The 23,202-nt window shown below is 28.1% G+C and overlaps 1 protein-coding gene across 1 annotated transcript; it reads left to right on the plus strand.

The window, feature by feature from the left end:
- Window positions 1–2,916: 2,916 nt before the first annotated feature.
- On the plus strand, window positions 2,917–7,459 carry SWI3A (SWITCH/sucrose nonfermenting 3A). The gene is made up of 6 exons (XM_020377326.3): window positions 2,917–3,077; window positions 3,157–3,692; window positions 4,428–4,919; window positions 5,293–5,446; window positions 6,851–7,011; window positions 7,128–7,459. The coding sequence occupies exons 1-6, from the start codon at window positions 3,026–3,028 to the stop codon at window positions 7,305–7,307; spliced, it is 1,575 nt and encodes a 524-aa protein (XP_020232915.2). The 5' UTR covers window positions 2,917–3,025; the 3' UTR covers window positions 7,308–7,459.
- Window positions 7,460–23,202: the final 15,743 nt, after the last annotated feature.

Consider the following 23,202-nt stretch of genomic DNA (forward strand, 5'->3'; position numbering starts at 1 on the left):
ATGGATGGGGATATACTAAAAGGACCTATTATAAATAAGGTCTTCAAGCCATTTTCTAAGGTCATACCCAACCATCTTGTTGCAAGATTGTAAAAAGGATTGATTAGTGTATGGTTAAAGTTGGTTAGTCATGGCAGTAAGATCATGAACATGCTTACAAATGAGATTGTCTAATGGTATGTTGATGATTCATGATTGATGCCTTTTTTATGCGCATAATTTGTGTGTCTATCAATCATGGTGATACATGTTGGCCTACAACCTTTCGCTCTTTTAGGATTTGACCACATGCAACTAATATGCTTAAGGTGTTGATATATTATGTGTTATTTGTACAAACAACTAGGTAAGACCAACCTGCATCACACCTGACAACTAGGCAACTATTTAACCCCTTTACAAGTACAAATTTAATTATTTTATTTCACATGTATAAGTTTTTAGTTGTACAACAGATATGTTAATGTGATTTGTAAGCATTTGTGTATGACTACTTTCAAATGTCGATCTCAAGGAGGACAATACATATATTCAAGTGTCCCTCATCTTGTAAGAGGGTTTAATCATCTAGCCATTTTGCTAGCATGAAGGCACTTTTGGACTTTTTGCAACTAAGGGACATCATTTATACACCTTTTAAGGATTGCAAAAAGATGTGATTATTCAAGGAGATATTATACTTTTTTGGCTTCTTTTTTTATGCCACCAACATTTGCATTTATCTACTCAAAAAAGTTTAATGCATATTTGGCCATGTTTAGGGGTTTCATTAATCCCTAAAGGAGATTGCAAGACATGTTCCTTTTACTAAGGTGATTAATAACTAGTATAAGCATTAATGACACTCCATCATTGTTATCCCAATTTGAGCACCTGTTATGTCAATAAGTGTTCAATGAGCATGCATCAACGATTAATTACGATAGTTTCATTCCTCTCATTCACATATATTCTACCAATAAAAGACATCCTTTTTAAGGGTCCTCCAAGTATTTTTGTGCAACACTCTATACTAAAAGTAGAATAATAAAAGTGAATTAGTGAATTGAACAATATAAAATATTAAAATAATAAAATTTTGGTCATTTTCCTTTGTCCTCTATTTCTTTCTCTCTCTTTCTCTTTTACATCCTTTCTTCTTTTTCTTATACTCATTATCTATTATCTCTCTCTTTCGTCTCTTTATTATTTATTATATATTTTTTTTCTATCAATATTAATGTACAATTTATTAACATTTATATTTTTAAATTATTAAATATTAAAGATTTAACTAATGTTTATTTTTCAATAAAATTTAATATTGTTTTTTAAAATTTGTAAACATATATTAAAATATAAAAGTTACATATAGTAAAAATTAAATTGCCTTATTTACACTGCAAAATTTGAATTAATTTATCTAATCAAAATAATTAAAAAATAAAGAAAATATAAATCATGACAATTCAAATTTCAAGCATTATAAATTTTAACTTTTTTCATATAAACACAACTTAAGAAATGTTTTTGGGTTATATACAAAATTAGTATTGTCTCCATTCATATATGTAAGATCTAATTAACTAATTCATCAAGATTAAGAAAATTATTAATTTAGTTGATAATAATAAATTTATCTTATTTATATATTTTTCTTCTAAAACTACTCTTATATTACTTTTTTTTTTCCTAATTAATACTTATATATCTTCCAATAATCTAGAATACATGCTTTATACTATTTTGTTTATCCTAATTAATACTAATCTTTCTTATAATCAATTATGATGTATGTTTTTAAATAAACTTATAATTATTGTATTTTATTGAATTAAGTGAACACACTTTAATTAAGTTTATTTTAGTCTAAAAATAATTAATATATGAAATAACATGAATTGAGCCTTAAATAAAGGAATAAATAATTTATTTAAGTTAGGTTTTATAAATAGAAACAAAGGTAATATATAAAATGTACCTTCACTCACCACTACTATTATTATCATTCCTATGTAGTGTCACCGTCACCAACCATTATTGTGTTGCCACATAGGCATGACAATGCTCCCGTGGGTATCCGCCCGAACCCGCCTCGATTTGGATGGAAAAACTCCTGTTTATCAGGTTTATGTTCAAGTTTTTCCCGATTGATAAGGATGTTAATACCCGCCTTGCCCTCGCCCCCGTCCCGTACTCGTCCCCGTCCCGCTTAATAATATAATTAAAAAATTATTTATATATAGAAACCAAAATTAGAAATATTTATATGTAAAAATTTGTATTATTTTACTTTTATTTTAAATTTTGTTCATATTTATTTAAAAAAAAAGAAAAAAAATGTAAGAGCGATGGCGATTTAAATTTACGGAGGCGGGGTGAGGAACGTAAAACCCGCCCCCACCCCGCCTCGTTGTCATGCTCATGCCTATTGCCACATTACTACTATTGTTACCACTGTTTCTACCCACACTAGTACTATTGTTACCACATTTAATATCATTATTATCAACATCATAACTCTATTAAAATAATACGAATTTATGAAGATAATTTATATTAAAAAAGATATTATTATAAAATTTGATATTATTTTATTTATGTTGTTTATTGCTTATCAAATAATATATATAAAAAAATCGTCTTTCAGCTTAAACATTTATTCTACATCATTTTCCTTGTATATTGTAATATGCATCAAACACATCCTAAATATTAAAAATCATGCTAATAAATTTTCAAATATAAAACAATCCTTCCGATTTCAAATTTTTAATTGTGCTAATAGTTCCTAATCGATGAATTTTTAATATTTTAAAAATTATTTATTATTTATATAAATTTATTATTTTAAAAAACATTTAGGAGATAAAAAAGCAAATAAATTGGGCCGTAGCATGGAATCCCTTGAATAAATAAAACGTTTAATTAAGGTTCGAAATTAGGCGTCTAAACCATAAGAAAATCTAATTCAATTCAAACAAGGCCGACACAGGGAGAAGCAAATAGATCAACGTCCACATTTGCGTGAGTTAGAGCCTCCGCCATGGACGATTCAGACTCCGAGCTCGAGCTCTACACCATCCCAAGCTCTTCAAGTAAGCACCATCTCTCCCAACCCTAATTTCGCCGCTTTCCGTTGGGTAACTTGGCATCTAACCGGCGTCGTTTTGGCAGGATGGTTCGCGTGGGACGAAATCCACGAGACGGAGCGAACGGCGTTCAAGGAATTCTTCGACGGGAGCTCGGTGTCGCGAACCCCCAAGATATACAAAGAGTACCGCGACTTCATCATCAACAAGTACCGCGAGGAGCCCTCGCGGAGGCTCACGTTCACCGAGGTGCGCAAGTCGCTGGTGGGTGACGTCACGTTCCTGCGCAAGGCGTTCCTCTTTCTCCAGAATTGGGGTCTGATCAACTACGGCGCGCCTTCCGCTGCGGACGCGGAGGGGGATGTGGAGGACGAGTGCAGGGTTCGGGTCGAGGATGGGGCGCCCACCGGGATTCGCGTGGCGGCCACGCCGAACTCGCTGAAGCCGATGGCGGGGGCGCGCGGCGCCGCCAAGAGTGGGGGGAGTGCGAGTGGGGGTTCGCTCAAGTTGCCGCCGCTGGCTTCGTATTCTGATGTTTATGGCGATTTGATTAGGCAGAAGGAGGTCAAGTGTGGGCTTTGCGGTGATAAATGTGGTTCTGGACATTACCGATGTAGCCAGGTTATTTTATTTCTTAATTTCGTTTGTTTCTATTGTTTGTTTATTGTCACATTGGTTTTAGTGATAGATGGTGCTAGTCCAGTGGTTAGGTTCTATTTCCTCCAAATCCCTCTCCCTTTTCACTTCAATTTAAGAGAAAAATAGCGTTTGATACAACTTAGAAGCTTTTGAGATTTTGACCTTGTTTGATACAATGAAGCGCATTTGAGAGCTTCTCAATCGGAAATAAAGAAATAAAGAGAAGCTCTCAAAAGTGCTTCTAAGCTTGTATCCAATCTTTCTTTACTGGAAAAAGTTCTTTATTTTCAGCAGATAAACTCTTTGGTAGTGTCACGTGAACATTGTCTTTCAATATTCTTTTGCATGATTGATATATGAGAGAAGGAGTGGGTAATGTGGCATTTTGTTTCGTGTAGTGCTTGTATTTGCACTGGGAAGTGGGAAGGAATAGGAAAATGGAAGGGGAGGAAGAGGATTGGAGATTAGGTTTTGTTCCTCTTGGTTGGGAAAAATTATTTCTTGATCCGGGACTACCATGGTCTCCGGACAATGTTCACGTGACGCGTAGTTGAGTTTTAATTAGCTTTGTCTCTTTTGGAGAGATTTATCTCACTTTTATTGTCTCTTGAGCAAATTTTATTATGTCATGTTATTAATCTTTCTATTTGGACTTTTGCTTATATTTCTGAAACTAATATCATTGTTAGTTGTTCTATATTTTTTATATCATGGCAGGATAATTTCATTATTTGTACAAATTGCTTCAAAAGTGGGAATTTCGGGGAGAGAAGGTCTGCAGAGGATTTCGTATTAAGTGAGTCAAGTGAAAATAGTGGCAAACACGACACTGTCTGGACTGAAGGAGAAACTCTTCTCCTTTTAGAATCTGTGTTGAAGCATGGGGATGATTGGGAACTTGTTGCTCAAAGTGTTCAAACCAAGACTAAACTTGATTGTATCTCAAAACTCATTGAGCTTCCCTTTGGGGAGCTCATGTTGGGCTCTGCTCACAGAAATGTTAACAGTAACAGTGTTAATGGCATCATGAACAATGCAAAGCAAGTTCAGTCATCTTCAGCTGACGATCAAGAAACTTCCAAGACAAATGACCAATGTCCTGAGCTACCAAATGAAAATGAGCAGAATGGGGATGCTGTGAAGGAAAGTCCTTCAAAAAGACAGCGTGTTGCTGCCCTTTCAGATTCCAGCAGTTCATTAATGAATCAGGTACAAGATAATATTGAATTTTATATCCTTTGTAATGCTTATAAATTTATAATTTTCAAATCTTGTTGCATTTCTGTTGTTGTTGACTTGCTATGGAGTTTTATCTCAAGTGTAAATATCTAGATTTTGTGAAAGGCTCATGCATGTGGACAGTGTGCAGATTCTTCTTTGGTTGCCACATATCTAGTATTTATTGATTGACCAGGGAAAAGAACATGTGAATATTGATATCATTTGGACCTAATTCATTATGATATCTACATTTTGGCTGGTTGATTCTTTTTCAAATTTTTTTGTTTTTTTTGAAAATAAGGGTGTGTGTGAATCAGTTATTCCTCCTTTGGTATGACCATGTGTTAATGTTTTGAATTAGGTGGGGCTGATCTCTACTGTGGTTGATCCTCATATCACAGCTGCTGCAGCTGATGCTGCTGTTTCAGCACTTTGTGATGAAAATTTGTGTCCAAGGGAGATATTTGATGTTGAAGAGGATGAAGGTTTAGAGACCGAGAGGTCCTCTCTGTCAGGTATTTTCTGTTTTGTGTATGAAGATGATACTCTGATATTCTTTTGACAAACCCTATTACTTTTATGTACATATATATGCATCCACTGGAACTGATATAGTTTCTTAGATACATGTTACAAAAAATCATTGTCTGCTTCAGATGTAAGTCATATAGAAATGATGATGATGGTGATACTTGCCCATTATTTTTCTTCATAACTTCTGCTGTTTTGCACGTTACACTTAATACTTACTATACTAGACTGGATTAATTTGTCAGTTAAGTAAGGTGTAATTAGGTACCCATTGTATTAGGATACCATCTTATGTAGGGAAATTTTTACTCAATGATGAGTTCGTTTACCTTGTTAGATGAAAGTTTGGGCCTGTACCTAATGATGGTGCTATTCTTGAAGGCATCTAATAAAACTTTCTTGGACGTGCATTTTAGTGATTTTGATGAGATTGAGTTCCCAGAAGTTCTTCAATTAGCTGAGCCCAAACCCAAGGTTCTACAAGTATATTGGTATAGGCCTTAGTCACCAAAATCTGGTTAGAAGTACAGAATGAGTTAGTAAGGATGTTGTGATGTTGACAGAATTAGTTAGATGACTGACGGACAGAGAAGGTGAATCTGAGAAGGGATAGAATTATTTACGTGTGATTAAGACGCTATTTTCTGCTTTTCACCAATTGGAGCTTGAGCTATGAGAGATCCTCCATAGCTGGGAGCATTCTGTTATTTTCTCTATCTCTTTCCAGTTTTCTTTAATAAAATTGTCTCCTATTTCCAGATAGGAATCACTTCCTATAAGATTTTTGAGTTACCCATTTTAGGGCAAGGGCTGCTTACTTAAAATGAACTATAAAACTTGAGGATAAAGTGGAAAATGATTGAGAAACAGGGAATAGGTAAAGAACTGCAAGAAAAAAAATAAAATACTGAAGACACAAAAGAGCGGAAAATTAATGAAGAATAAAGAATCTAAAGATTAAGTGTGTTAATTTTCAACTTGACACGTCCTTGTTTTTACTTACCAGTTGCCCTTTACTGTGGGAGTCATTTATGGGTACTGTTTTGTATTTTTCTCGAACAATTTTATCATGAAAATGTTGATAAATTACAGCATTAAGGATTGATTTCTTGCTTTTGACATGATGATTTTGAAGATTTACGTATGGCTCTATCCCCACACCATAACATTTATTTTAATATCTATTACTGGTTCTTTGCCTAAGTCTGAGTTGAGGTTTGCTTCTTACACGAGATAAATGAGAGCTACATTTTCTTTTAATTTTAAAATAATAACAACATGAGTGTATCCTTTTTTTTTTGGGAATCTTTTGTTAAATATATTTGTGGATAAACATTGTTATAAAGTATTGCTGCATGTCACCTATAAATCCGAGCTTGCTCTTGCAGAAATGGATCACAGCTGTCCAAAGGATGGCATACCTTTGACACTGCGTGTTAGAGCTGCCACTGCAACTGCTCTTGGAGCTGCTGCTGCTCGAGCAAAGTTGTTGGCCGACCAGGAATACAGAGAGATCGAACATTTAGTGGCAACTATAATTGACGCACAGGTTCCGAATTTATATGTTCTTTTTTTATATCTTTAACTCTTGGCTCTGCTCTAGCCGAATTTCTCTGGTTCAGGTATCCATTTTAGCGATTAACTATTTTTTCCTTTGTTAACTAGATTGAGAAATTGCTACACAAGGTTAAACATTTTGACGATCTGGAGCTGTTGATGGAGAAGGAACACGCTGAAATGGAAAATCTAAAAGATTCTATCTTGACTGATCGAATTGATGTGTTACGGAGAACATTTAGGTCTGGAATCACTAGATGGAAGGATTATTCGTATGTAAAATCTTAGTTTTCATGCATGTGTATAATTTTGGTACTCCATGCCGAACGATGGAGTTGGACTATTATTTTACATCAGGGCCAACACGAACTGTTAGACTTGCTATTCGCCGTTATTTTACATCAGGGCCAATGAAGTACTGTAAAATTTGTTGTTTATTATCTAAATTTTTTGGGTAGCGCTTACGTGCTTGATACTTATAATTTTGGCTTTTGAACGGGACACTAAATTCGTCTAGCTTGTATTGTAGTGTAATTAAATTGTACAAAATTCAATTTCTTTCATTTATAAATGTTCTTGTATAGATGATTGCATTTCATCATCGAAAGTTCGAAGCGACCAGGTGCTGAGGCGAACCATCGTCTTGTTCCAACTTCTAAATTCTTGTGATTTTCCAAAGATAGATGCACTCTAAGCTGCCATGCCATTCCTAGAAGTTGGGTATTATATTATTGCCACCTTCTCTTTCATTCTGCAGATTATTGCCTACATTAATATCACGTCTTGAAGGCAATTAACAATCTTGAAGTTGGCTACAAAGATATATCATGGATAATATCTGTCAAGAAAACCTAACTGACATCCGTTGTGAGTTTTTTTTATAATCAATTTTTATTTTATTTTATTTATTTACAAGACTTGAATATGAAAGTTCATTTAAGGAATTTGAGTTTAATTTTGCTGAAATTAACTACATAGTGATATATACTATTTAGTTTTAAATGTATAATTTTATTATTTTTATACAATTTACGAGAATTCTATACTTGTTTACAAATTTTGCATATTTAAAGTATTTATTCTATGCATTAGATAAACTAAAATATTAATATTTCTTAATTACAAAATATTTTATAGATTATATTTATCATAGATAGAAAAATATAAAACTATGTTTTACTTATTTATATATTTTTTCACCTTTTATTTTAATATCATTTTTACGAGTATAAGTATATTTTATACTTTTCCCTGCCAATCAAATCTAAAATACCACTATTACAAAAAAAAAAGAAGGTGGTGAAGTATTATATATAAAAAAAATCTAAAATACTAATAATGTATAATATGATTGATGGATGGATAACTTTTTCTTTAAGCATATAATAAAAATTAGTTCTTAAAATAACGATTTCCATTATTGAAAAATTTCTGAAACGTATTGCTTTACTGTGAAGTCAGAGGGTACAAATGCCTCATAAAATCTAGATGTTAAAACCAATAATTTTCGTATTTCTAATTTTCTCCAAAATTGAAAACCAAAATAGGAGATATTATTTTTATAATTAATATTATATTTAATATATGAATTACATTTCATTTAAATTTAGATACTTTTAAACATACAATTTATAATTTACATTTATGATAAATAATTCATATTGTGGCAAAATATTATTTTTAATTATTAATAATTTTTTAAAAAATATTAAAATTTAATTTCAAAATAAATATAATAAATAAAGATTGAAATATATAAAAAGTTGAAAAAAAATTTCTAAAATTATTTTTGTTAAAAAGAATCCTCTAAAAATAATTTAACTTTTTTATTCCCTTAATATAAATGTTCATGTTATATGAAAAAAAAATGGTATAATGATATTTGATGTTGATCATGGAGATAAAGGAGATAACTTGTGGTACTAGAAGATGAGATACCAATGGATCTGGGTTAACATAATCGTTTCAAAAGTATACAATAGTTTTAATGTCATCTTAAAAGTAGATTTCAACTTAATTTAATTTTATAAAATTAGCAAGTGAAATAAGAGTTGTTTCTAATTACATACATTATTATAATTATACTACTAATTAATGTGAGATTGTTCATAAATTTGTGTGTGTGTAAAATCTCCAACGTATAATGTTATATATATTTTAAGCCAGGATGGAACTCAGTTTAGGTGATCCTTTAATTATCTAAGTCGAGTAGTCAACATCATCTTATCTTATTTTTAAATAATATACAATCAGGTTTAATAATTTAACTCAGTTAAAATCATTCAAGTGCAATTAAAAAACACACTCAATAAGAATATAAAGGTTACTCTTTATATATCAGGAAATAAACAAGTGCACTTAAAAAGAAAAATACAAGTCTTACATGAACTGCATATTCATTCAAAAGACTTCATCCATAGAGAGAGTACCTCAGAAACCTTGATTTCTTATTTATAACATGACAAGGAATTATTACTATAAATAATAAAGCAATTAATTATATGAGGATTTGAATTCAACCAAAGCAAAAACAAATCTGTCCTTTTGAGGTAGTTGTGCAAGATGCACTCATAAATTTTGGCCCCAGAATTTCCTTGCATCGAGCAGTGCATTCAGGAAGTGTGCAAGGGTTGAGTGGAATGCCAAATACGCACTCCGCAGGCTGTGGCATCAAGACTAACATAGCCACCACTGTCACCACCAATATCATGGTTAAGTTCTTTGTCAAATTTTTTGCCATGGCTTCTCCTTCAGAAATTTTTACAAGTGTCTCTCTCCTCAAACTGAGTTTGGTCTGTATGGACTGGGATTTGTTCATACATATTTATAGACGCGGAAATAAGCCTAGATATTAATTGTTGTAAGGATTCAATTAAACCAAAAGAGGAAAAAATGTTTCAGTTACAAGCAATTAAATTTGTTTTTAAAAGACATTGATCAAATGGTCAATGGAAGTAACTTTTTCATTTACAGTGTCTTCTTATATTTTAAAAGTTGCTCCAAATTGATTAAAGAAAGAAAGAAGAACTAAATATACAAAGAAAAATCATTTAATCACAAATTAATATATATATATATATTAAAATAAATATTTTAAAAGTCATATTAATGATAATATTTTTTTTATTGATTATGATGGTAAAAACTTTACGCTCACATACCACAGGCATGACCAGAAAACCGCATTATTACAAGAAATGTTATATATACATACAAAAGTGTCGTTATAAATACAATATATGTAAGCATATATCTATTTGACATATAATTATACACAATTTTAATGTTGATTTTGAATAAAATTTAATAATATATTTTGTGTGTCATTATAGTTTATACTCACACTTTTTAACAATATACCAATATTTATTGTGTAGGTAAAAATAGTTTTTAATGACACATATTATGTCATTATATGACAATTTTCTTGTAGTTCAATTTTAAAAAAATATTTATTTATTTTTAATATATTTTTTTTTATATTTGATTGAAAAATATGTATATAAAACTGATTTCGTGTTTTCCTATACACACATTTAAGGGATTAACTCTTGAAAAATATTTTTCTATACACATAATTTTAAATATGATTTTTTTATTCATTAAAGTTATAACGACAACATCAAGATATATTAAAACTTAAGATCATGTACATATTATATTAATTATCACTATGAAATTTGAGAAAAAATAATTTAATATTAATTATTTTAAATGCAACTTTAGTTTTAAAATAATTTAATATTAATTAATCAATAAAACTGTTAATGACGATAGATAAAAAACTCAACAGATGTAAATAAATATATCTTATTTGCGGTTTAAATAATAAACTATATATTAAAACTTAAAGGTAATAAATTCAAACTTTTCAATTACATTTACGCGTGATATTTCAATTCAATGTTTTATGGTTACAAATCATTCAAAACATGAGTTATTAGTTTTAAAATAGTTTAATACTAATTAATCAATAAAAATAATTAATGATGATAGATAAAAAAAATTAAAGTTGTAATTAAATATATCTTATTTGCAGTTTAATTAATAAAAAGTAAATTATATTTCTCTCTCCTTAATAATACAAATATTATCTTTCTGTTAAAAATTACACAACAGATTCTAAGATATGACACCTTATTTTTTTAAAAAAAAAATTTGGTTAAATTTCTAGTACAAAAAAGTTATTATCAAAGCACTCTTTACACTAACATCCTTTTAGAAATGTAAATATTACACTATCCTTGTTTCTTGTGTTTAAATAAAAACTTTTCTCTTTTAATAAATAGAAATATGTTACACTTTAACAATTTATCTCTTTATTTATATATTTAATTATTATTTTAACAATTATTATAAACTTTTCTAAAATTAATTATGTTTTTAAAAGAAATATTTTTCCTCATTATTTTTTACATAATATTTATAAAGTATCAATACACACACATATGTGTATATATATATAGATCAAATGACATTAATGTACGTAACTTTTATCAACTATTGTATTACTCAATAATTTTATATTAGATTTGAATTTTATCGATCCAATTGTTGAATTATAACTTTGTATCACCTTGTTTGTTTATGTCAATTTTTTATTAAAATTGAACAACAATTTAAAAATAATCAAATTGTTCTAATTTTTAAATATACATATTACTTCAATTTCGATATGATATATCAAGTTATCTTGGATTAATATAAAATTTTGTATATATTATATTCAAGTAAGGAACTTTCAAAATAAAGATAAATTTTTAAAAAAATTTATCTCTAATATAAAGTTAATAAATTATATAATAGGTAGATGTTGTCTATTTAGTAAATAATCTCATGTTGAATCTATGTTATATGTGAATCCTCCTCTAGTTAATTAATTACATTTATGTGAGAGGTATTAGTATGGGATGAGGGACAATTCTAACAAAAAAAAAATTCAAAATCTATATTTTAAAAAAATACTCATTGTTACAAAATATAAACTAATATATATATATATATATATATATATATATATATATATATATATATATATATATATAAAGATAAAGATAGAAATTAAATATTTTAAAAAAAATTCTATATTCATTTATTAAAAACGTATCAGGTTTAAACTTAAGATCTTATGTATTTTATTAAAATCATTTACCATTAAACTAACCTTAGTGGTTTATCTATATTTATATAAAGGTGATAAAGTGTTATTGTGTATATACAATTCTTTTTGACTATTTTTTCTTTAAAATAAAATTTAATCTTTCAATCAATAAAAAGTGATGAAAATTAAAATCAAAGTAGTCCAAATTTTAAGAATTTGAAATTCTTTGAATCTCTAAATTTTTTTATCTAAACACATTATAATAGTGAGTTTAAATGAGAGATTTAAAAATAGTATTTCATTTTTTTTAAAAATTCTGAATACTTTAGGATAAAGTATTTTGTTTGGATGAATAATTTATAAAGAAATTAAAACTTATGTATTTGTGAAATTCTTTAAAATTATAAAATTTTAATTTTTTTAAAAAGTAATAATTTAAAAATTTTCATATTTTTCCCCATTTTATCTTACCTATATATCTTTGATTTCACTCTTCTAATTCCCTTTTCTTTCTTCCTCTCTCATTCCTTTCTTTTCTATTTAACTTTTTTCTTTCTCGTTACTTTCTTCCTTCTCCCTCTCTTTCTCCCTCCCTTCTCTCTCATCCCTTAGTGTCTTCTCTCATTTTTCTTTTTCGTTTCCTTCTCTCTTTTAATTTTGACAAAAAAAATATTAATAATATTTTAAGGTTAAATTGCACTTTTAATCATATATTTTTGTTAATCCTCAATTTTGATCTCTTTATTTTAAAATAGAGACATTAAGTCCCATGATTATCAAAATATGAAATTTTAGTCCTAGCGTCAATTTGATATTTGTTGATTGTTAAATTTTGATATTGTTCAATGATATATTACTACTTAAGTGACATGACATTTAATTTATCTAATTTATCTAAAATAATACACAAAAAATATTTTTTTTTGCATATATTTCAACATGGTTGATGTTTAATTTATCTAATTTTAAAAATACAAAATTTTGATCTTTTTATCAAATTAACATATATTAATTGTTAAGTTTAACATTTATTAATACTTAAGTGATGTGATATTTAATAATATAATATTTCGAGATAAAAAAAATAAAGAAATCATGCAAATAAAATTTTATTAAAATAAATCTCAATCACTCGTTGAAATATATGTAAACAAAGATTTTTTTTTTGTATATTATTTTCTTATTTTTATCTCTATATGTCATGTTACTAAATATCATGTCATTTAAATAATAACATGTCACTAGATAACATCAAAATTTAACAATAAAAAAATATCAAATTGGCATTAGGACTAAAATTTTATATTTTTTTTATAAACATGAGATTTAATGTCTTTATTTTAAAACAAAGGAATCAAAATTACAGATTAACAAAAATATAGAGACTAAAAATATAATTTAGTTTTTTCAATTATTGAATCTTATTTTTAAAATTATTAAATATATTTAAATATATTTTTAAATAATGAAATCTTTAAAATTGACTAATTTATATTTTTATAAATTTTAATATAATGATTTTCCTGTAGGGTAAATTAAATTTTACTATCTAAACTAAAAGTTTAATATTTGAAAATTTTAAATTGATTTATTCTAACAAAACATTTAATAAATAATAAAAATTAAAATTAAAGTTATTTAAATTAAAAAAAAATTAAATTCTTTAAAATTTTAAAATTAACATAAAATAAATTTTAATATTTATAAATTTTTACCTAAATTTATTATCATCCATATAATTCAAAAGAAACTTGTTAGTAATTCCCTAATATATTAATTGCTCTGGCTAAATTAAACCGTCGTTATACCCTTAAAATTTACCGCTGCAGAAAGTTTTACTGAATACTTGATTTTTTTGTTTTGTTTTTATTGTAAGTATTTTTTTTTTCATGTATTAAAGATTTGTGAATAAATTTTTATAGAAATTAAAATTACGTAAAAACCGTGGTTTTACTATTTCTTTTACAGAATATTAAAGACAAAATTGTGACACTCATGGACGCGTATAATTTATAACATTAATAAATCACATATATCTTAATTTGGTTTTCAAATTTTTTTAAACTTTTTTATCCTCTTAGTTAATTTACTTTATTATTTCACTCTTTTAAATTTAATTGAACAGTTTTTTTTTCTTATTTTTTTACAATGAAGACACAAAGTGCCTCTTTTTTTTTTTACTAATATATATATATATATATATATATATATATATATATATATATATAATTTAAACTGTTATGAAAAAATTGTATGACATCAAGTGGTACACAAATGAACCTTATTTAGTTTAACGTGATCGATATATATATCTTATCTTATTATTTTTAGATAATATACGATCAACTTTATTAATTTAACTCAATTCAAGTTAGCCACATGCATCTGTTTTTTTTTTTTTTTAAATACATAAGAAATTAAGAGAAAAAGAAGAAGCTAGCAAACTCGTAAAAGAACAGCCAGCAACATCCATAAACACAAGGTTATTGAGATGCTGTGGACAAATATCAAAAATCAAACAATATTCTCCTGAAATGCACTAAGTTTTGCCAATAAATTTGCAACATTAATTCTTCTCCTAAAGGTGTGTTGAAATACTAAAAACTATTCTTTGATAGCGATTTTTTTTTTTTTTTTTTTTATCATTTTTAATAAAAAAGTATATGGATGTGATAGAACCAAATCTTGAGATGATATAAAATCTAATTTGCATATTAAGTTGCGAATGCTTGTATCCCAAACAAGCTGGAACACGCATATGTTTAACTCACATAGGTTTAATATTTTAATGCATGTCTTGAATATTTGATACTTCATGATTAAAGTTTGGATCGATAGTCACATATATCATTAACATTTTTAGATTTTATATGTTTATTTATTTATTTATATCATATATATAATCCTTTGTTTTTCACTCTAATCAGTAATCACCACAACATTTTATATTAAAAAATAATTTAATTATAATATATTAATAGAATAAATTTTTATACCGTCACTAAATCATATATTAGGATACAATTACAAATTATTTACTTTTATAATAATTATTTTAAAAATTATATCTAAATTAAGTTTTAATTGATTAGCAGAATAAAATTCTTTACAATAGCATTGAAAACATATATATCAAAACCTAACTCATATATAAATGTATAGAAGTACAGCACACACACTTAATAATAATATTTCTCATTATATGACTGGAGTAAAGTAAACAAACAAGTACAATATATAACAACATAAAAGTGCTTACATGAACTACGGGAAGAGAGTACGAGCTTCACCTTAGAAAGCTGTTATTATTTAAAACATGACAAGGATTGATTCCATTTTAGTGACAAATACATAAAATAAAGCAAACAGTTATATGAGGATTTAACCTAAGCAAATGCAAAGGTTTCCCTGAGAGCCTGTTGTGCAGGATGCACTCATAAACTTTGCGTGCAGAATTTTCTTGCATTGAGCAATGCACTCAGGAAGTGTGCAGGGATTTAGTGGGACAGCAAATGCACACTCCGAAGGCTGTGGCACAAACACCAACATGATCAACACTGTGACCACCAAAATAAAAGCCAACTTCTTAGTGAAATTTGTGGCAGCCATGGAAAATTATTGGTTTTCCTTTCAGAATTTTGGAAAGTTCCACTCTCCTAAAACTGATTTTGGTCACTTTGAGATATGCAACCTGCAATTGGTTCATCCGTATTTATAGGCGTGAAAACAAAACATACATAGCTATTCATTGGTTTAAGGATACGCACATATGCATCAACTTTAAGGAAAAAAACAAAAGGAAAATTTGTTTTGGATGCATCCGTTTGTTTTAAAAGACGTTGCGCTCATTGCACTGGATGGGCCTTTTTCTATTTTTCAATAAAAACGTTTTTTAAAGCAACTTTCTTATATTTTAAGAAGTAGGTCCAAAAGATTGTTTTATTAAGAAAGTCATATATAGCTAACACTAAAAGAAAAACTCAAATTAGTATAAGAAAATTAGTGTCTTTTATTAAGAAAATCATAAATAGCCAACACTAATATTAAAGAAAAAACTCAAATTAGCATAAGAAAATCGCTCGCCTTGATATTCATGCTAGATACATTGCTAGTTGCAACACTCTAAGTTTTTCTAAAATTAATAGGGAATGTTTTAATTAATTAATTAGACTTTAATAATAATTAAGAGGCTTTTGTATGATGTGTATTTGAAAAATATGTATTTTATTATATTGTTTTTTTGTTTTTTATTATCAATTATTATGTTTTATTTAATAAAAATTAAAGAAGAAGTTTGCTTTAAAAAGGATATTTTAGTTGATCAATTTCATGCTTTTGTTCTTATGCTCATTTATTTCTTTTTGAAACAAAAACACTCTCGAGGAGAATGAGAGAATGAGGCTACATGAGCATATTTTAGAGGCTTGCATTCATTTGCTAGTGTTTATTGAGGCAAAAGGGGTATGAATAATCTTATTTTGGGATGTGAGTTATATGTTGAGTAATGATATTGACTTTCAATTAATCTTGATGTTGTTCATATGTGCCTATGGGAGAAATCCCAAATTTTGACTTGTATATTGTGAATTTGTGTTCCATGTGATTTTTTAATGGTCTATGAATGTTAATTGTGTTATATGTACCATGAATTGCATTTTGAGTTATTTGGTTGTGAATCTATACATATGTTTTCGTAATTCTTGTAAGAAATCCTTAATTCATCAAGTATTGTGAAAAATGATGAAAATGGTATATAGTATAAATGAAGTTTGTTTCGTGCAATTAGAGACTTAATTATATAGAGTTAGGGTTTAATCAAGATTTTCGCTAATTAGAATGCAAGTTTTGGAGATTGGGTTAATTTGTGCGATTTTTGTACTTTCTACAAGTTCCTTCAAACTACTATGACATTGGGCGCCATATTATGGAGTTGTTGGGCGTGAGAGCAAAACAAAGAGCACATGCTTCTCTTTATGGCTCATACACCAAGCATGGATTGGGCCATAGCGGGTGTGGGAGCCCCATGAGCTCCATGGTGCAAATTCATCAAGCGAGAGTGAAGTCATACCTGAGGGACCTTAAGAGAGAAACATGTGTTCTTTGTGTGTCTTAAGCTAGGTGTAGAGGGCTCTTCACTAGGTGCCACCTTGAATGTGAATAAGTACTTATATATTATAGTGTGAGAAGGTGTTATTCGGAGGTATTTAGCTAAGTGTATGATCCACAATGTTGTTGGTAATGATTTAGAAGTAATTAAGTGATGAATTTTATGAGTAGATTAAGGGCAAATCTTAGTTATCTTGGTTACCTTTTTATGTTGTTAATGGGTGATGTGTGATGGGTATATGTGTAGACTATGTGATAATCATGTGAAGTCTAAGCTTAAGTTTATTCGGGATAAAGTTTGGGCCTGATTGCCTAACAGTGATGTGATTGAGATACGAGATTGTGATAAAAATATATAATATAAAATATTCATTTGGTCCTGCATGACATGCATCACGAGCATAAGTGTTTTGTGTGATGAATATGATATGAAATACATCGCTAGGGAAAGTCGTGTGTAAGTTTGATGATTTATGACCTTGGGGACAATTGGATTTGAGAGCCTTAATTCTATTCGTTGGTGTGCATGAAGTGAAAATTGTGTGACATTACTATCCTAATGCGCCTTGGTATTTCTCCTCCTAATGATGTTGTGATGGCTTGACTCAATATATTATCCTATGCTACTCTATGCATGCCTTCAGAGATAAATTGTTTTTACCGGTGTCACGTGCATATAGATTAGGGAAATCCATGCCTACTGCACTTGTGTGAACCATGAATTTGTTAATATGTTGAGTTAATCTTAAGTTATATTTGCTATTAATATTATGCTGATCTAATTCACTTGCATGTGACATGTTGCTTATGTCCCTATCTGGCTATATCTCATACTGATAGTTAGAGTGTGATATTTTTCACTCTCCTTTATTTTACTGTGTGGTTCTTTATGTGTTTTGTAGGTGATAATCATCTTGATGATAGGGTTTAAACCTTGTGTTTCGCTGATGGTTGAATTTTGATAGGATGTAAGATTAAAATTCACAATTTAGGATCTATGTTCCTTTGAGACTATGCATTTTTAGAACCTATGTTAGCTCTTCCATTTTGTATGGCTTTATTTATCCACTTGGTTTAGTATTTTCCTTAATGTGGTTCATGTATTATATATGCGACTTCTTCTACTTTTAAAGGTTTTGCGAACTATTTTATTTATTGAAGTTATTTGAGACCATTGTTTATTTATTTATTTTATCTCCTTTATTATACGAGTATATTAGTATGAGAATTAGAAGATATCGCACTAATCAATTGATGTTAGCCAGACACTAAAATGAGTTTTAATATTTTTAACTTACGTCGGTCTTTATTAATATTAATTGATATTGATTAATGATTTTTTAAAACTAAATATATCTTACAATTAAAGTCGACTAGGTTGATGTTTCTTAACATCAACATGCCAACACTAATATTTTATCCGAGCGCGAAAACAAGATATCATTAATGTCTCTCTTTTCTTTTCTTTTCTTGTTTTAAAAACTATTCCTCTTCCCCTTCACTCATAATCTTCCACTTACTCCTTTTCCTTATATTTTATCAAAAATTTCCTTTCCCTTTACAAGTTTTTTGATATGTTAATGTGTAGTTGTGGGTAACCAATGAAGGACGTCCAACCTTGTCAATGAAAAAATCAAGCGAGAGAGAGAGATGTAGAACGGTGCATCGATAGAGCAAAAGGAGCAACACAAATTCATTTATGTCAAGCTTTTTTGTCATGAGACTGTTGCTTAATTCACACAAAATAATAATTAATGCTGGTTTTTGACCCATGCTTGTTCATGTTTTTCTAGTAGCGCAGACGATCACTATTTTTTTTTTTTTTTTATGATAAAAAAATTAACATTTTGTGCTTTATTTTATTGTAAAAATTGTGTATTTAGTATCACAAAATCGATAATATTATTAATTAGTTTTCTCATCGACAAATTTATAAAATGCGCGCTATTAATTGTTTTCGGGTTTTAAAATGCCTATGCTTTTAGATGTGAATATTTAAAATTCTATTCACTTTCAAGAAATTCGAATCCCGTTAAGCATATTACAAAAATAAAATATATTTAATTCAATTAATTTTTTTGTCTTTAAACGTAGATCCTGACATGTAACGACGGAATCAAACTTACTTACTATAAACATTAAAGTTGATCTTATAAATATATAAATATCTAATTTTATACAAAATACTTATAATTATATATTTATTAAAATTATACAAAAATATATAATAAACAAAGTATTTATGCAATGGATCGAAAAACTAAACATTTTTATAAAGACTCAACTATTATAAACGTTAATTATCAGTTTCACATTGTATACAAAAAAACAAACATTTATGAATTTATATATAAAAAAATTAATCTGCATATCAACTATAATTTTTTTTTATTTTTATGAAAATACCTGTTAATTATGTTATTAAAAAATATTAAATCAGACTGAATTATATATATTGGTCAACAAATTATTATTATTTTTTTTTACAAAAACAGTGGATAACAACTAACGAAGAATATTTCGCTTTCATATAATTGTAAAGTATGAGTAAAAGAAAGTTGAGTTATGAAATTGATCACTGTTTTGAAAGTAAATTTTGTTATATAATCCGATGATAAGCAAACATTCTTCAATCACTTTGATAAGCTACAAGAGGTTTGAAGCTCTCTTTAAGCTAAACTTTAAGATTCAAACACTTAAGACTATAGGTTTGCACTAAACATCCTTCGATCGATAAATAGTTAAAGACTAATTTTATTGTGAGCTCTTACTACTGAATTATTCATGAATTTACTTTTGGAAATAATTTCAATTCATTCAATTATAAATAAGAATTGGTCTAATTATAATTATATATATATATATATATATATATATATATATATATATATATGCATATATTTTTACTTATTCTAAATGTGTGCAATTAAGCAATAATGCTAAAACTAAATAAATTTAATTTATTTTTATGTGTTTTAAATATACCATGTGTCGGATTGAGTGTAAGGAGTTTAAAATTTTCATACACATGGTTTTGAGTTTCATCTCAAAATTTATGTATATAAAAAGTAGTAGGGAGAGTTCCCAATTTTAATTGTAATTACATTTTAAATTAAGGTTGTATTTGGTTTAACGAAAATGAAGTGAGAAAAGAAGAGGGAATAAATTTTATTAAAGGAGAGAAAAGAAAATTTAATTACATATTTTGTTTGATTAGAGAAGAAGTGTGGAGAGAAAATAACTATATTCTTGTTTCATAACATGAGAGAATGTTTTAATCAAATTATTTTTAAAAAATAATTCACTTTTCCTTCTCTTCTAATCTCTTAAATATTGAATGGAAGTCAAATTTAGATGAGAGAAATTTTACTCCCTCCCACTCTCCTAAAAAGTTGAAGTGTTGAACTAAACAAGGAAGATTTTTTTTTTCTCTCCTCTATATATTTCTTTTTAATCAAACATTATGTATAAGAGATTAATCTCCATGTCTCGCAAGGTGACACATAACTGGTTAAGTCTCTTTATTCCTAATAGTTAGGACTTGAGATTGAATTTGACTTTCCTCGATTGTGTTTTATATTTTTTCATATGAACTTGTACTGTGGATGAAATAAATGACTTGTAATCTCATTAAAAATTCTTAAAGAGGTTGGTGGTTGACTTTAACCTTGCATGGAGTCGTGTCATATCATAATCTAAACATTTTCTATACCTCATACTAATCTCTTATTTACCATACACTAGCTTTAAGAAATAAAAAAGATGTTACAAATATGAACATTTGTTAATTGTTAATTGTTGAAGTTCAAATGTGAAATGAGTCTTATATCGATTAGAGTTGAACATGTTGAGTAATATATATAGTGAGTCCTACATCAATTACGGTTTAAGGTTTAAAGTTATATTATGGTGTTAAACTCACTTATATGGTTTACTCATTATTAACGATTGTGTGAAATACTTCTTGGTGTCGAAAACTCTCCAACATTAATCATCAATTTCAAAAAATAATTAAATTTAATTTGTAACAAATTTGAACATAAATATCTATTTTTAAGTACATTAAATCTAACCAAAATATTTTTAAATGCAGGAAATGACTAACAAAACCAATATCAGTGTTGTGATGTCAAATTTACTTATATGATTTACTCATTATCTATTGTACAGAGTATTCTCTTATATTAAAATCTCTCCAACATTAATCGATAATTTCAAATTATTATTTATTTTTTAACAAATTTGAACATAAACACATCTATTTTTAAGTACATTAAATCTAACCAAAACTATTTGTCAATGATCCGATCGAATACAATAATTAGTTGAAAGATATTAAGATACGGAATTAATTAATTCATTAATTTGAAGCCACCTAATGTGATGTGCTGTTTATGCAATCTGTAACATGGAAGCTTCTACATTAATATTGGTTCAAGTGATAGGCCTATCCCACTTCAGATTGTTGAATGCTTATATATAATATCTGTTTCCACCCACTTCAAGGGAAACTTTTCTCCAGAATTTTTGAATTTAAAGCAAAACAATTGGATAACGAACTTATAATTAACTTATAGCTATCATAATGCTCTTATGTTTTCCACGTGTAGTTTTCCTATTTTTGGTTTTATATACCAAACCCCGCAACCAATGTACAAGCGCCTAGGTTTCGATTCGGTGGCACTCCCTCATTGCATTTGGTTCATCTCTGCATCACTCATCGTTCTTAAATAAACAAACCCTAATTCTGATAATTGTAGCTACAAATAGTATTCAACCACGACCACACGCAAGCTATATATTTATTTATGAGTGCAATTATTTAAGTGAATATAATTATCATGCCACCTAAATACATACATAATGTGTTGTTGATAAATGTGTGTTGGTTTCTTTGTCAGTCAGTAGGCAATTAATGGCCAATCAACACACTGCTTTTTTTGGCCACCACGAAGTGTATTTTGAAAGTTATAAACGTGAAATATAAATTATGTAATACTTTTTCATGTTGTGATTTAACGTTAAATATTATTTTTCCTGTGTAGTGTATCTCAGATGAGATCACTAGTGCATTGATTATTCAGATTATTCACGTGAAATATTCCATATGATTGGTAAGTTTAAATACAGGGATAAATAATTTCTTAGTACATAAACCCTTTTCAAATTTCATTCATTGGAGTGTTAGGTAGAATAACTTTTTTTTTTTTTTTTACTCTGAAATCATAAATCTTGACAATTGTGATTTTTGGAAGAATAATTAAATTCTATTCGGCTGATCTTATATAAATATCTTTATGAAACTTCATAAATGTTAATAGTAAATTTCACATTTTTATTTTTATCACAATAATGTTATATTTTTTTATCACAATAAATAATTCTTTTTAATTAAAAAAATGTTAGATTCTTACTTCTTGTATGGGAACAGTTTAGTGCAAAACAAAATCATTTTTGGAAAATCATATTTCCTAGATAAGTTATTTTTTAAATAATAAAATAAGCATAAGAAACTAGCATTTCTAACTTTATATTCCAAAAAAAAAATGCAATAACTTTTTGTATACCAAAAATCGTTTTAGTCTCTAAACAAAATTTTTAACCTAAACTTTTTCTTCGTTAATATTTTGGTCTTTAACGTCAAAATTATAATGTAACGGTCATGTTACTTGTCATGTTATGAAGTATTTTTTTCCTTCAATAATTTTTTAATCGATATTAGGCCATCATTTTTTTTTCAATTAATTTATTGTTAGTCCTTCAACAATTTTTTATTGGTTTAATTAGTCTCTTAATTATTATTTGTCATTATTCATAGACCCTCCCATCAAGTATCATCATTAAACGATAATTTGCCAACAGCATGACTTCTCATATAAACTACTAGTTTAATTAACATAACAAACATAGAGCTGTCAAAACGGGCTACCTGGCCCGGCCCGGCCCACCACGGGTTGGCCATTTGGTGGGCCAACT

Source organism: Cajanus cajan, chromosome 6 (assembly GCF_000230855.2).
Source record: "Cajanus cajan strain Asha chromosome 6, NIPB_CcT2T_4, whole genome shotgun sequence".
Taxonomy (NCBI): Eukaryota; Viridiplantae; Streptophyta; class Magnoliopsida; order Fabales; family Fabaceae; genus Cajanus; species Cajanus cajan.